Consider the following 16,930-nt stretch of genomic DNA (forward strand, 5'->3'; position numbering starts at 1 on the left):
CATTTCTGTAATTTAAACTTAAAAAAGGACACAATGAGTGATAATTCTGAAAGAAAAAAAACTTTCAGACATGAGAAAAAGAGTTAGACTTTGGCAGTGTTTGGGTTTGTTCTTTGCATTTTGTAAAGTCATAAACATTTCCACCAGATATTTTCACCACAATTTAAATTGTGTAACTGTTTGGAGTCTTTCGATATTTATTTTTTATTTTAAATGTCTTGCCAAGCCTGCCGTTAAGTACAGTAGATATGGTTAATTTGTTCATATTTTAAATATATTTTAACAATACATTTTATTTTGCCAGTCAAAGCTATTATTACACTACATTAATTCTAACTAATCTAGTTCAGTTATTTTTTTCTTACTCCCCTCAACGCTATTCGAAATACTGAACATGGTTTCATATTTAATTGAAATAGAAAACACTGATAACACTGTAAACGTCTTCTATGTTACATTTAATTAAAGTAAAGAATAAAGAAAAACTAACTACAATTTTTTGAAAACCACTCACGGTGATGGAAATAACAGACCAATTTCTTTTAAAATAATAAAACTAATGATGTTTTTGCTGTGTGAAGGAAATTTCTTGGCAAGAGTTACTTAATAGTAAAGGCTAAATACACAATGAAACAATGTTTTCATGCTTATCATTTCAAAAATTCATAGCTACATTAGAAAGTATTTAAAAAATAAAGATGGCAAACCAAAAATAATTCCTTGCAGTAAAAAACAGAATGACTGCTGAGTAGATCAATAGCCAATAACCACTGAAAAATAAAATTGCATTGTTCCTGGTTGCTGGTTTAGTTGTTAAGGTATTTGTTTTTGTTGATAGGTCTGAGGTCATCATGGGGCATCTTGCAGCTGTCAGACCACTAACTGCTCTATAAGACAACTGTGCAGTACTGCAGCGAAAGCCAAAAACATTGCATACTCTGTAATCTCTAAAACTGCAGCTGCAACTCTCTTTAGTCACCCAAATTACACATTTTACCTTGTTTTGCATGATTCTTTTGATAACAAACACGACTAAAAAAAGATTTACATGCATTTAGAATTTAGTGGCTATTTTTTGTATGATAATTTGTATGATTGCATTTATACATTTTAGCATGATTTGCTCATCCTCCAATAACATTTGGGTTTAGAGATGGAGTTTGGAGCCACACCTCTTTTTAAAAATCCAATGCTTTCATGTGAATAAAATCACATGCATTAGTCCGAATTAGCTACTTTTCTGCCAATATGTAAAATAGTGGTTTTCTTGTGAGATCATAAACTGAGGTACGTTAACATGACAATAATTTACAGTGGGGAAAAAAGCATTGGACACATCATGGTTTGTTTTTTCTGGGTAAAATATTCTAAAGAAGCTGTTGACATGAAATTGAACCAGATTTTGGTAAAAACTTAAACATAAAAATAAAACAAAACAAAAAAAAAATCTGAAAAAAGAGTTGTGTGTAATAACAATGAAATGACACCTGGATAATGTACTGAAGCACTGAAATGTATTTAATGCTTTATATTAAAGGCTTTTTTGGTGAAACGCTTTTTTTCTCATATTTAGAGGTACAAAGGTTGTATAGTAAATACTTAAAATTTTAATTTTTAAATAAAATTTTATTTAATAAATCTAATCTAATAAATATTTTCTTCAACCTGCCAGCTATAAAACCATTTTTTAAATCTACATAGACACACATGCACACTCCAACACAGGTTTTGTGATGCATAATAAAGTTGTTTCTTTATGCAAAACAGATTTTTGGGAATTGAAACTAAATTTTAGAGTGAAAGGGGGTCATTTTTATGAATATAGAACTCTAACCAAACAAGGGTTCAAATAAAAGTTCCTTTTAGACATATAAATACTTTCACTTTTATAATGTGTGAGAACGGATGAAAAGAAATAGCTTTAATTCTAATAGTTTTACAGTTTTTCATGTATAGATGTTTATGATGACTAAAAGCTATCGATCATATTAAGACAGTTCTAAATTTGACCATAGACTCCACAATCATCTAAATACTTTCAGAGACAGCGGTTTATTCCCAATTGTGTTGAGACTTTGACTTTTTGTTTCTGCTGGTCTGAGACCTTTCTGTCTCCTGCTTTTGCTGAATGGCATTACGTTGCAGGTACAGTAGATCACTAATATCAGCAGCTTCTACTGCTGTGTGAAGGGGTTTATTTGACTCAGTTCCAATGGTATTTCATTCAGGAATGTGCACTGATCTGACCCTGACTTGCTGTCCAGTGGCTGGATGTTTTGCAGTCTTCCTTTTAATAATTACACAGAACACCAGTGAATTAAGTTAAAGGTGATGTTGTGCAATAAACAAGCTATTTCTGTTTTCTGTTCCATTATGAGTGAATGCTACTGTAGAAGACACATCAGATATAGAAATGCAGATTGATACTGAAGAAACATTTTTTAATAACATGTATAAAGTTGGTACAATAAAACTTAGACATTTCTATTGTTTAAATGTTGAGAGTTTAAAAACTATGCGGCAGTGTTATTTTTGGTAATACTTTATTTTGATAGTCCATTTGAGTATCTGTTGATATGCTCCTTCAACAGACATATAACTGACTATAAGAAACTTTGCAAGTACATGTCAACTTACACTAACCCTAAACTAACAGTCTACTTATAATCTAATGAGAATTAGTTGGCATATAAATGCAATGTAATTTAAACTCAACAAACGGACCATCAAAATAAAGTGTGGCCTTATTAGTAGTTATATTAACAGCTGGAATTTGTTATATTGTTTATCTTACAATTATTCAAAAAAGTTTAACAATAAGGCAAACTAATTCATTCATTCATTTTCTTTTCGGCTTAATCCCTTTATTAATCTGGGGTCGCCACAGCAGAATGAACCGCCAACTTATCCAGCATTTGTTTTATGCAGCAGATGCCCTTCCAGCTGCAACCCATCACTGGGAGACATATACACATTTTTTTCACACACACATACACTACGGACAATTTAGCCTAAACAATTCACCTATACCGCATGTCTTTGGACTGTTGGGGAAACCGGAGCACCCGGAGAAATGCAGGGAGAACATGCAAACTCCACACAGAAACGCCAACTGACCCAGCCGAGGCTCGAACCTGCGACCTTCTTGCTGTGAGGCGACAGCACTACCTACTGCGCCACTGCGTCGCCCAGGCAAACTAATTAGCATACATAAACATACATATACATACAAGTACACTGTAAAAATTACATAATAAAAAAGACAGCAACGTATAATAATTTAACCTAATTTAGAAATTTTTTCAGGTTTCAACTTAATTTCTGCTTGAAAACTTAAATTCAACTTATGTTTTTAAGTTAAACTATTTTAACTTGACCTTTAAGTCAGCTTAATCGATATAAGTTAAAATGTAAAGGTAATGTATGTAATTCAACTTAAAAAAAAATACATGAGCTATATATATTTTAGTGTAAGTGCCTGTGTAAGGCAAAACATAATTAATTAAAAATATTAAATTATTATTATGTTTTATAGTATTATACATTTTACCATAAATTTACACATGTTTAAAAAGAATACACACACTGGCCACTTTATTAGGTACACTTGTCCAACTGCTTGTTAACGCAAATTTTCAATTAGCTAATCTCATGGCAGCAACTCAGTGCATTTAGGCAAGTAGACATGATCAAGACGATCTGCTGCAGTACAAAGCAATTACCACCCTGAGTCCGTAGTTCACTTATTTTGACAATGCAGTTACTCTAACTTGCTTTTGTAAAGATTTTTCTCTTTTTGTAATTGAGAATGTTGATAGAGACTTTTTCTTACTATGGGAAAATGTTTTGTTTGGTTTTGTTAATTATAAAACAGAAGCTTTACATAAAAAGAAAAATATATTTTCTTAATCTTCTTATCTTATTAACAAAGTTTTATATACATAAATGTGAAATTTCAAACCAAAAACCTTTATATATATATAAAAAAAAAAAAATCTAATAACGCTGTTGAAGTTTAAATCAAAATCATTCATAATTGCTATCCAATAAATACCAAGCTAGCAAAATGTAATAAAATTTTCCCTTTTGCATTTCCTTAAAAATTGTATTCTTCGGTTACTCTTTGAACTTAGATCCTTCTCGTTGTAAATTTATTATTAATTTATTGCTTTTTCTGGCTAAATTTGACATCCATAAATGTACATCTTCAAAGAAACACCCTTACATTTTAATTTTAGAAAGGATTTTGATTTATATGTGAACTCTAATAATTATATTGCATGTGAAACTCTTTTGGTGTAAATCATTTAAAGTTGTTTAATTTGCTGGAATTTTATTTATCTAACCCCTTTAGTCTCTATGTTCATATTGTATCTTTGTAAATGTTCTTTCTTGCATAATTAAAAAAAAATTGACAAAGCAATTACAGTATCCAGCCTAAAGAGGGCGCATGAGCATGCTAATAATAGTGCACAGGTAGAGACAACGAAGCATATTTTGCTACGTTCCTACAATGTAACACATTATTTACTGCTCATTGAACTGTCAGAGTTCTTTTTAAATCATTTAAATATTGTCAATAGCAGAGCTTTCCTTATCATTACATTAGAAAGACCTTGATAGTAAATTTTATGCGGCACAAAGAGATTTTGACAATGAAATGAGCAACTTTCTGCCAATTAGAACTAGTATTGAGAACTTCAAAACAACCTGATGGCCTGCGAATCATTAAACAGGATAAAGCTTTAATAATGATTGTAACAGCATGACAACAGCGTGACAGTTGAAATGAGAACAACACATCCTCTACCTCAGGACCAAATTAAATTAAAAGAAAAGAGCTGATCACATGCCTAATCAGAGCTCATTGGCTGACAGCAGACATTCCATCTCAGCAACCAATTACAAAGGTCAAAACTACAAGGCGTAAGGTTTGTTTTTGGTTTTAATAGATTGACTGCTGCTATTAAGAGTGTGTTTGACCCAACTTTACAAGCTCTCAAGACACTTTCCTTAAGCCAGTATTATTGACATTTTGTGTGGTGGTGTTTGCTGTGCAGTGCTAATGACTGTGAAACCTATGAGCAGGGGCTGATTTAACCAAGATGCAAGATAATCGGCCGCTTAGGGCCCCAGGAAATCTGAGGGCCCCCAAATAAGTATAAATGATACTCTAAATTATATATAACATTGTTTTCTATCATATTTTGTATGATGAGGGTCTAAACATTTTAACGTAATTATAACATCTGGCCAAATGTGTCCCCTACCTTCAATCATGGACCAGTCCAGCAGTCAAATCAGTAAAGATTTAGTTTTAAAAATGAAATAGTTCATTCAGTAGGTTTAGTTGTGAATTCATCTTAAGAAAACAAATAATTTCAAAAGTTTTACAAGGTGCTTTACATGTTATTTTGCATTAAGATAAAATGTAGAAAATTTGATCGAATGATATAAGAAAAAACTGAAAAAGAAAAATGAAACAATCAAAGTACAAACGGTGCATGTTAGATCTTTTGGAGCCCCTGGTGGGAATTGTTTAGGGCCTCAAAATCACTAAATCCGCCCCCGCCTATGATATAATTGTTAGCAATACATGCCAGATAACACAATCACTTATGCATTAATCGCAAGAGTGTCAATCCTCAACTACTAGCAGAAACTTGCAAAAGATTGTTCTTGTATAATGTTTATTAATATTTATATAATTAATTAATAATATTTAGATTACAGTAAAAAGTACTACCGCAAAATTGATAAATATACATAGAATATAATTGTTATTTGGTATCTAACTCACAGAAGCAACAAGGATGCATTATTAAAGCAAGCGATTCCAATGTACATGGCTGCCAGTTTCTATGTGATGGAAGTGCTCCGGTCAAGCACAGTGCGCACAATATGAATTTCCAGCTAGACATCACTATATAGTTACAATCAACAAGGTCGCATTTGTATTTTGTATAAGTCCAACACGTTGCATGTAAGCGAGAAAAAACTTCAATATTGCGGCAAAATCTGTTTTACGACAGTCTAGTCTGAGCCTGCGCAACCAGTTCCCTGATTACACTGCTGACACGCTTATAGCATCTCTCTGGATTTTTGTTTTCCCGTTTCCTTAACTGTACAGTATGTAATTTTGATGTAATATTAACCAGGTATTGCACTCCAAATTTAAAACTTTTTTTCACCCAGCCTCTCTGATGGTGAGTCTACACAAATAAAGGTTGCCAGATTGATGACACCAACTGGAGTTTGGGTGCCTGATGTTCAAGCCAACACTGTGTTCTAATGACACACGACAACACACAATAAAAGGAATATTTTCCATTTAAAAATTTTTTTTGTCCTAACTATCACCTGAAACATTTTTGAAAGTTTTATTTCTTGCGGCTAAACAACAGCATAAACTAAGACAACGATCACCTCAGGTACTGATTAGAATAAATAACATGTGTTAAATGCTACCAATATGAATTTGAACTCCATTTACATGGCATTTGCTGGCATTCTGAAAGCAGCATATATTATATTATTTGCTAATTAAAAAAATACCTTATTTGGATTTTTATAATTCTCAATCTGCATCTCATTTCGGAGGCTGCTGCTATCTTCCAGAGGTCATGTTTTCAGCTGCAGCCACATATATTGATGCAGCCTTCAAGACTGAAATGAAATATGCTGTGTTTTCCACCAGGGCAACCCACGATGTTCAAATATAATCTGACAGTGGGCAGGTTATAAAGGCCAAAACAAAGACAGAAATTCCGACACAGAATTCACATTTTCAAAGAAAAACAACTGACTTCAGCATTGTTTTTCAGATAAATATGTTCACAGCATGTTTTTAAATATCTGTAAACAATTTATGGTATATTTGTGCTATAGATGAGCCAGAAAGTATATATAGCACCTTTAAAAATTGAGTCTCTCTGGGATTGGTGACCTGTTATGCAAGTTATATTATGTACAGTTTATTTAAATATTTGGCAGTTTATTAAGTAAGAATCGGAGTTAAAAAATAAATAAATAAAAATTATATATATATATATATATATATATATATATATATATATATATATATATATATATATATATATATATATATATATATATATATATATATATATATATATATATACATATACATACATACATACATACATACATATACATACATACATACATACAGTCAGAATTATTAGCCCCCCTCTGATTTATTTATTTGTTTTCTTTTTTAAATATTTCCCAAATGATGTTTAACAGAGCAAAGAAATTTTCACAGTATGTCTGATAATATTTTTTCATCTGGAGAAAGTCTTACTTGTTTTACTTCGGCTAGAATAGAAGCAGTTTTTAATTTTTTTTAAAACAATTTTAAGGTCAATATTATTAGCCCCTTTTTTTCGATTGTATATTTTTATTTTGTTTTTTCAAAAGTTAACAATACAGAACATCAAAACTAAGCAACAAACAAACTAAAGTAAAACACACACAGTATATAAAATAAATAAGTAAAATAAAAAAAATAAAATAAAAAAGGAGATACAGTATAAATCAGTGGAAAAAAACTATTTTGTCAAATCAAATCATGTGGTACTGTTTTAATATAATTCAAAAATGGATTCCAAATATTTTTAAATAATTCACCCTTTCCTCTCAAAGAGTATGTGATCTTCTTCAATGGTATACAGTTGCAAACTTCCGAGATCCACAGTCCAATCGGTACATCACTGTCTGTTTTCCATTTTTAAGCAATGCATTTTTTAGCTATTGTCAGCAACATTTCAGTAAGTTTATTAGCATAATTATGCTGGAGATTAGAATTTGTATAATTGCCCAATAAACATATCTCTGGATCCAATGGAAAATCAATTCCATGAATCTGTGATATGATATTGCACACTTGTACCCACAACACTTTCACTTTAAGGCACAGCCATGTAGAATGCAAAAATGTACCTTCTTCTATACCACATCTAAAGCAGAGGGGAGAAATACTGTTTTTAATTTTGTGTAATCTGGATGGAGTATAATAAGAAAGAAATTAAACTGGATTAGTCTAAATCTGGAGTTCAAAGTTGAGGTAACCCCATCTCTACATAACTATTAGCCCCTTTAAGCAATATTTTTTTCTATAGTCTACACAAACCATCGTTATACAATACAATATACAATAACTTGCCTAATTACCCTAACCTGCCCAGTTAACCTTAATTAAACTAGTTAAGCCTTTAAATGTATATATATATATATATATATATATATATATATATATATATATATATATATATATATATATATATATATATATATATATATATATATAAAATAATAATAATAATTATTATTATTATTATTTTAGAATTGCAGTGGGCCACTGAAACATGTGTTGCAAGGGCAGCAGGTTAAAAAAGGTTGGGAAGTTAGACCTGAGATGCTCAGTGCTTTCCAAATGGTATTTATCACCCTCTGAACAGCACTTCGAAGTGAAAACAATCATGGATGCCATAGTAAAGTGTTTTAGATTTTGAAGGATATAACTGATGTGCACTTCAGGCTAGGATCCTTTGAGCAGTCAGTTCTGTATGGCTCATCCCTGTGTTGTGATGCCTTCAGAGGGACCCTTAAAAGGCATTAAGGCATAGGGATTAGTTCCTCTAAATTAAACCCACACCTTCAGTATATAATGAAATGCTATGGAGATTTTATGAGTTCCTTCTTTAAGAGTATTTGGAGTTTCCACACAACAGTGCCCTCTGGCTTTCAAATGAAACTTACTACTGATCACACAATCGTGCTTCCTTGACAAAATGTGCAGCTTTGCTCAACTGTGTTTGCAATTTTATTTTATTTATCGGCAAGCCTAATTCTGGGGGAAACAAATATCGAGAAGAAAATATAACCAACTAGATAATTAATAACTAAAGCTGACCAGTCAAAAAATTCTTAAGTGACATAATAAACATCGTGGCTGTAAAATCTGACACAGTTCCAATAAAACACTGGTCTGAAAACAATGGCTCCCTCCACCCAGTGGAGACCATTTCCTTCCCTCTGTGCTTTCTGTAATCACTATTTTTCTATGGGTAACTCCACTCTAATAAAAGTTCTATGGCACATCCTGTGTGTCAAGTGCCCTCTTTGATAGCAATACCTTCAAAGTCTCTTAGCATGCAACCAAAGCCTGAGTAGTCTTTGCACTTTTCATTGATCAGATTATGGATGTCATGAAATTCAAACGGACAGAAAAGAATGCATTGGCATTTTCAAAAAACGTAAAGCTAATTAAGACTAAATAGGTGGGGAAAATAAATGTAAAAAGTAAATCCACAAAGAAAATTTGCAAAAAAAAACACCGCAAAGTCAATTTGTGATTGTTTTATGTTAATGAGTTAGTGGAATATTCGTGTAATGTCATTGATAAGTTTTCATCAATTGGAAAACACCTCACTTGTTAGGCTTGGAGTAAAACTTCATGCTTAGTTGAATGTCATGCTTTCTCATGAGTTTTTATCTAATTTAATAAAACGAATTCTCACCTGCTTTTTTATTTTAAAATATATATAAAAAAATTCTGAATAACTTTGAATAAAAACAATCAAACCCATCTCTTTGACACAATACAAGCTAAATCGGTGAGCAGAAGTCAAAATGTCCCTTACAGTTGAAGTCAGAATTATTAGCCCCCCTTTGATTTTTTTTTTTTTTCTTTTTTAAAATATTTCACAAATTATGTTAAACAGAGCAAGGAAATTTTCACAGTATGTCTGATAATATTTTTTTTTTTCTGGAGAAAGTCTTATTTGTTTTATCTCGGCTAGAATAAAAGCAGTTTTTAATTTTTTAAAGCCATTTTAAGAACACAATTATTAGCCCCTTTAAGCTATATTCTTTTTCGATAGTCTACAAGAAAAAGCCATCGATATAACTTACATAATTACCCTAACCTGCCTAGTTAACCTAATTAACCTAGTTAAGCCTTTAAATGTCACTTTAAGCTGTATAGAAGTGTCTTGAAAAATATCTAGTAAAAAATTATTTCCTGTCATCATGGCAAAGATAAAATAAATCAGCTATTAGAAATGAGTTATTAAAACTATAATGTGTAGAAATCTGTTAAAAAAAAAAAAAACTTCTCACCGTAAACAGAAATTGGGGGGGAAAAAAATAAACAGGGGGGCTAATTATTCTGACTTCAACTGTATATAAGACATCAAAACAGGAAAGGATTTGATCTACCAGCCTGCAATGGCCGGTATGATTCTTTATGTGGTCAGAACACACAAAAAAACAGCAGAAGCAGTTCAAGAGAGGGTGCTTATGTAATGAGCCAGGAATGTGAATGTATAGTCGCTGTCTTTTGACCTGTTAAACCGGCTGTATGATGGTATAAACCCACAGGAATGCCTGACAATGTTTATTGTCTAACCTTCTTTTTATAACCACAGGCTGAAGCTAAAATTTGACCTGTCACTGACAAACAGTAGAAAGACATTATTAAAAAGACATTTCTGTGCACATTTCATTTTGCACGTGCTTATTACCCTAACTCTAGCTTCAAAACACATTCAGGTACGTAAAAATCGTCCGTTTTTTTTTACAAGTGGTCTGCACAAACAAGTCTACATCGCACTGACCAGCACAAATGCTTTGATTTAGTGGCTAATTTGTATTAAATTATACAATCTCATTCCTAAATTTTAGTACAATTTACTCATCCCCCAATGAGGGGTAGGGTCGGGGAGGAGTTTGGGGACACGCCTACTTTTATATTAATCTAAAATAAATAAATTGTTTTTATATGAATGAAATTGTATGAATTTGTACAAATTAGCCACTTTTCTGACAGTACATAAAGTAGCTACATTTCCCTATTAGATCGGCACAGTGATTGTAAGATTTCCATCTTTAATAAAAGTTGCTTATTTGATCCAACATGACCAATACAGTTTTACTATATGTGCGAAATACAATGATATAATGCAGGCACAACCAATTAGACTGCAAACGGTTATTAAAAAAATTGTATGTACGACTAACAAAGTGACTGGGCAAAAATCGCATATAGATCTCAAAATGTATCATTCTGTTAGACTGCAAAATAAACAACTTTTTACAGATATGTTTCAAAACAACTCTAATCATGGGTTTATCTCTGAGAGCAGGAGACATCATCAATCTGCTCATGCAGGAATGATCATTGCTTTGCAAATTTGCAGCTCTAAAATGGATCAAAGCTGATAAAAGATAAGCACCATTTCAATATTACCCAAAAATATAGCTGCAAGCAGCAATTATCGGGGTCAAGCAGCAAAGTGGCCACATCATAAACAAGCACGGCAACAAGCTACAGAGCAACTGGAAAATTCTAGAACTTTTTGGCAGCATGTTCACATATCAATGATGCAAGGAATCTGCAAGACCAGTCTCATGACAATAAGACAAAACTATTCAAAAGTCATTTAAAACATTTTGGATGATTTCTATTGACAAAAGTTAATTGTTTGTCAATTTTACCCAGAGGGTGGCCCAAACTAACATAGTTTGGTCAATGTCAAGTCTAGATCACATGCATTAGGCTTGGTTTCAATATTTCAAACCATTGCAGTGATTCAGCCTGTGATGTCATCTGGCAGCAGTACATCAAGTTTGTGCATATGCTAAATGACAACAGTTTTGTCTATTGACATGAATTCCATAAAATGGTCTACGTGGTCTGAAGATGATCAGAGTTAAATTTAGTGAAGATTGGACCAAAGGTCTAAGAGGAGTTTAAAAAACAATGGTTTGAACAAAATCAAAATAGCGGACAGGAAGTTTGGCAGATCTGTGTTATCGGCATGACTCAAGGAATAATTTAAGACCATTTTCAGAAAAATAAGCATATGCAGTCAAAACTTATTACCAAATTTGTAAGTTTCATTAACAATGGCTAATGAATGTCTTATAATTCTTGACCCATAGATGGCGCTGTCACCAAATTTATTGTGTGGTTGGTGTGAGGCGACAACGACAGACCTAAAATTTGGTGTCATCATCTTTAACTGTCGCAGAGATACAGCCTCAGATGTTGTTTGGCATCATGCCATCACATTTGTCGGTGCAGTAAACAAAAACCTTTACACCTCTCAACACAAATTCAATAATTTTTTGTCAGCACAGACTGAAGATGATCTCAAATTTGGTGCAAATCAGCCAAACGATGTAGGAGGAGTTCGAAAAAGTAGGTTTTTGACTTAAGGCTAGATGGCAGACAGGAAGTTTAGTTAATTAAGGCATAACTGGTGTCGATATTCTCAGAACAACCCAAGAAATGTATCAAGATAACTTTCATAACAATAGGTAAAATAAGTCAAACGTTATTAGCGTTTTTAGAAATGTTGTTATAACGTTTAACCAAAAGCTGGCGCTGCGACGAAACTTTTTGAGCACCTTCAGGGCACAGTCCCGAACAAACATATCAAGTTTCAAAACAATTTGCCTATGTGTCCAATTTTAGCAATATAGCAATTTTTGACAATTCAAAATGGCTGACTGCCAAATTGGCAGACCTAATTAGATAACTGACCTTAATTGGATAATCAGACATCAATCGACTTGGCATGCTCCACTAGATGTAAAGTGTTGAGAAATTATAAGCAAAATAAGAAGTTTTTGTAAACCGAAACGCTGCAGGTAATTTCAGACCATGGTTGTCATAAAACACAACAAGTTTATATGCGTTACAGATTTATTGCCTAAATTTTGCAAAATATTCGAAATAGCAAAAAAGATTTTACCATGGAAAATTATGTCTTAGGATGCGTTTGAATCGGCTTAAGCCAAGGAATCAGAGAAAAAAGTTTTTGATTGTAGCCCATTCGGTTCAAAAGTTATAACATAAACATAATTGAAAATTTGGACAAGTGGTGGCGCTACAGAGTTTGAGTTAGAGAATCCAAATTTGTTGTGGTTAAAGATCAGGATTCTAAAGATTAAAGGATCTGTTCTCTATCAATGTGCCAAAATTTGCGCAAATGCTGCAAATGTTTCATAGGGCTGCCACAGACTCCCAGAGCGGAAAAAGAAGAGGAAGAAGCCAGAAGAAAAATAATAAGAACCAGAACGGATACAATAGGTGCCTACGCACCTTTGGTGTTCATCCCCTAATAAGAACAGTGTAGCAGTGAGAAGATCTCAACTTGCAGTTGTTATGAATCTACCAAATATAAGCTTAAATCAAAGTCAGTCAACGCTATACAATTAAAATTATTTTGTATTTAAGTGTTAGGGCTGCAAAATGTATTGTTTCAGCATCGACATTCCAACGTGCACATCCACAAGTCACATCAAAGTATGTCCAATGTCAAGTAGGAATTATTGTTGACTAGACATGGGACAATAACCGGTTTCAAGGTTTAACGCACCATGGAAAAGTCAAAAGACTGCTAAAATTTTCGGTTATACAATCCCTAAGGTATACGTAAGTTTTTTTTTATGTATTGTAAATAAATCTGTGTTTTTGAAACCCAGAAAGAAAGCAGAAGTCAACGATTTATTTAAATTATTAAGCCTGGCATGTTTACTGTTCCAAAATATTACAAACGTTCCTAAAATAAAATATATTGTGTTCAATGGGGAAAAAGTTGTTGTTTTTTTACTCAGACATTAATTTTTATCCAAGGTTATCATACCGTCAGAAACTTATACTGGCCCATGCCTATTGTTGACTAGGAGCCACGATTTAGAATGCATGTAATTCATCAATTAATTACAAAATGTAACCATGTGAAAGTTTACATTTGTGTGTTTTTTCTTCTGTTAAACATATGAAGTGACTTTAAGGCTTTCATGCTAGAAAACAAGAACATTTGTAGTTTTATTCATTGCTATGGTGAAGATGGAAAGTGTCTTCTTAAATTAGATTTTTTTTATTATTGTGTTCAAACGCCATTAAGAATTACCAGATACATATAAAGCATTTGTTTTTGTATCTTTTGCTTACTTTGTTAAATTTTATAACAATTAATGCAGATGCACTGCACTTAAAAAAAAAAAAATCACCCAATATTCAATCCATCTAGTGAAACATATTTCAGATCACAATTTATACAACAGTTCTGTCTAGTTCTCGAATCTGATTGGCTGATAGCCGTGTGATATTCTGCAATATCAGAATTCGAACAGCCTCTTCACTCTTGTGTATTACTCCGCCCACATAGAGTGACAGCAGATCAATAAACTCACTACAGTTTGACAAATATTACTGCTGTTGAACAACATAATGTACTTTTGAGGCTTTTTAGGTGAGAATGTATTTAGATTGCATCTATGCAGTTTATTTACAAGGATAGTGCCTATTTTAAATACTTAGAATTTCTGAGATACAGCTTGTCGGCATCCATTAGTCTGTCATTGAGCAGAGCAAAGGCGGGTTGACGTTGTCTATCCACAAAATGGTGACAGAGACAGCATAATAAGCCCTTAGAGGAGAAAAGATTGGTGTATTTTCTAACTACAGCTGATTAAATGATTTATAAACTGGTAAGTGACATTCTAAGTCCATCTCTCTCTTTTATGTTGCAGTACTGTATTTATACCATAGTAATATTAGTGTATTAAGTGTGAGATGGGACTCTCCATCTGATCTGTTTGCTTCTAATGAGTCTCCTGATTTCGTTACTGCAGACTAGTTCAGTAAAAAGAAAGAAGAAATGCCGGCATGTGTTTAATGGTTTTCCTCATCGCAAACATAACAGTAATCTGATAGTGATTACGTTGCTTTGGCTTTTTTGGGGTTAATTATTGTGATATCCCGATTGCAACAGAGAAATGCTGGGAGATATGTTTGTAGACTGATGGCATTTCATGCCGTTCAGCCTTATAATCTTAAAACGTCAGCTAGAGAATCATTCACATACTAGCTCTAAAGTGACGTTGGTGAATTAGTAACGGTTTCTGCTGTTCTGACGTCAGCTGCAGATGCGAATGAATGGTGGAAGAAAGTAGCTCCTAATACATAAGGTTTTTTAGATTCGTGTTTGATCTTTTTTATATACACATTTGTGCCGTCGAACTGTTGTATAAACGCAATATCACACTCGTAGCAGTGTGATTAGGCTGTACATTGTCACAAGTGGGACACTAAGGGACTGCACGCCTCCCACCAGTGCTGATATACAGCCACATTGCACTGCTACTCATGAGATATTGCTCATATATATATCCCAGAAAAACTAAATATTGCAATGTCTTGTTTCTCCCAATATTGTGCAGCCCTGAAACATATGACAAATATGTAAGTCTTCTGATCTCTTCTTGACCTAAAATAACCCAGCAGGTCAGGGTGTAGCTTCTCATGTGGCAGGATGTCATGAAGGAAACCACACGAGTTAACAAAATGCCATGCTCACTTTAAAGTTACCATTTTAAGTTCACACGGGACTCTAATGAAACTCTGCAGGATGACTGTTCACCCAAAACTAAAAATTCTGCCATAATTTTACTCGCCCTTCACTTGTCACAAAGCAGTTTGGCTTTCTTTCTTTTGTTGAACCCAAAGATATTTTGGAATCCTGTAACCACTGACTTACATTGTATTTCTATTCCCTACAATGCAAGCCAGTTTTGTAACATTTTTCGAAATATCTTCTTTTGTGTTAAAAAGAAATCAGAAACTCATTAAGGTTTCAAACAACTTTGAGGTAAGTTGTATGTAAATTTTAATTTGAGGGTGAACTATCCCCTTCAGTATATCTGGTGAGTTTACATTACACTTAATTTCAAAGTTTAACCTTTACTTACATATCAAATACGAGTAATATGATTATATAATGGACTCTGACAAATAACTGTAAACTTATCAAACTTTAAGCCAAAAATTTCAACAATATAGGCAATTTTTAAGTGGCCAAAATGATAAATATTGAACTCACCCCATCAACCAGTCCATGCTGCTGGCAGCTGATCCACGCCAGCTTTACTTTGACTTTCACCGGCTGTCCAGAGCTATTTGATCTCTATGAAGTGGTGCCTAAATGTGAAACATTTTTTGACATGGAGCTGCTCGTCATTACGTTGAATGTTGGTTTTTAAAGAGCCACAACAGCTGGAACTGTCGGAGCTGCGCTGACAGTGTTTTGGGATCCGAGCCTTGATGTCTGTAAAGCGGGCAAGTGCTTTGAACGTCTGATGCGTTCAGTCCCGCTCCTGCTTGAGTTCGGCAATCCGGAAGTAAACACGGTCGGTGTCTCAAAACCTTGTAAGTTCACTGCACGGCACACCAAATATCTCTGTCGAGTCAGTAAGTTTGACTTTGAAACACAATCGATTCCCCCCACCATCGCTTCCGTGCCTGTCATTGTTTAACGCAGCAGTCAGAAATATACACAACATAAGGGGGGAAATTTAGCCTAATTATTATTATTATTATTATTATTATTATTATTATTATTATTATTGTTGTTGTTGTTGTTGTTGTTGTTGTTGTTAGGCATATTATCATTTATGAAACTTTTTTGTATCAATTACAACCATACTGAAAAAAAAAACAGCTTAAACCAGCTTAAGCTGGTTGGCTGGTTTTAGCTGGTTGACCAGCCTGGTTTTAGAGGGGTTTTGGCCACTTCCAGGCTGGTTTCCAGCTATCTCACAGCCTGACCAGCTAAGACCAGGCTGAAAATGGCTGGAAACCAGCCTGGAAGTGGCCAAAACTCCTCTAAAACCAGCCTGGTTGACCAGCTAAAACCAGCCAACCAGCCTAGGCTGGTTTAGGCTGTTTTTTCAGTAGGGCAGGTCTTGCTTTTATGTCAGTCAATGGAAAGTGTAATCAGTTTTATATTTTATAAACTTTATTTACATTTTAACCTTGCTAAAATACACAGAAGTTGTAATGGCTTTGAAATGTTTTTAATGGAAATTAATTTATTATGCACACGAAATTTACTGT

The 16,930-nt window shown here is 33.4% G+C and overlaps 1 protein-coding gene across 1 annotated transcript in view; it reads right to left on the reverse strand.

Annotated features, from left to right (window-relative positions):
• mob2a (MOB kinase activator 2a) overlaps nucleotides 1-16,132 on the reverse strand; it is an 86,240-nt gene extending 70,108 nt beyond the window's left edge. Inside the window, exon 1 of the mRNA XM_056451803.1 lies at nucleotides 15,918-16,132. Within this exon, the coding sequence (XP_056307778.1) occupies nucleotides 15,918-15,934 (17 nt within the window). The 5' untranslated portion in view covers nucleotides 15,935-16,132. The remainder of the gene's footprint in view (nucleotides 1-15,917) is intronic.
• Between the last annotated feature and the right edge of the window lie 798 nt (nucleotides 16,133-16,930).

Source organism: Danio aesculapii, chromosome 25 (assembly GCF_903798145.1).
Source record: "Danio aesculapii chromosome 25, fDanAes4.1, whole genome shotgun sequence".
NCBI lineage: Eukaryota > Metazoa > Chordata > Actinopteri > Cypriniformes > Danionidae > Danio > Danio aesculapii.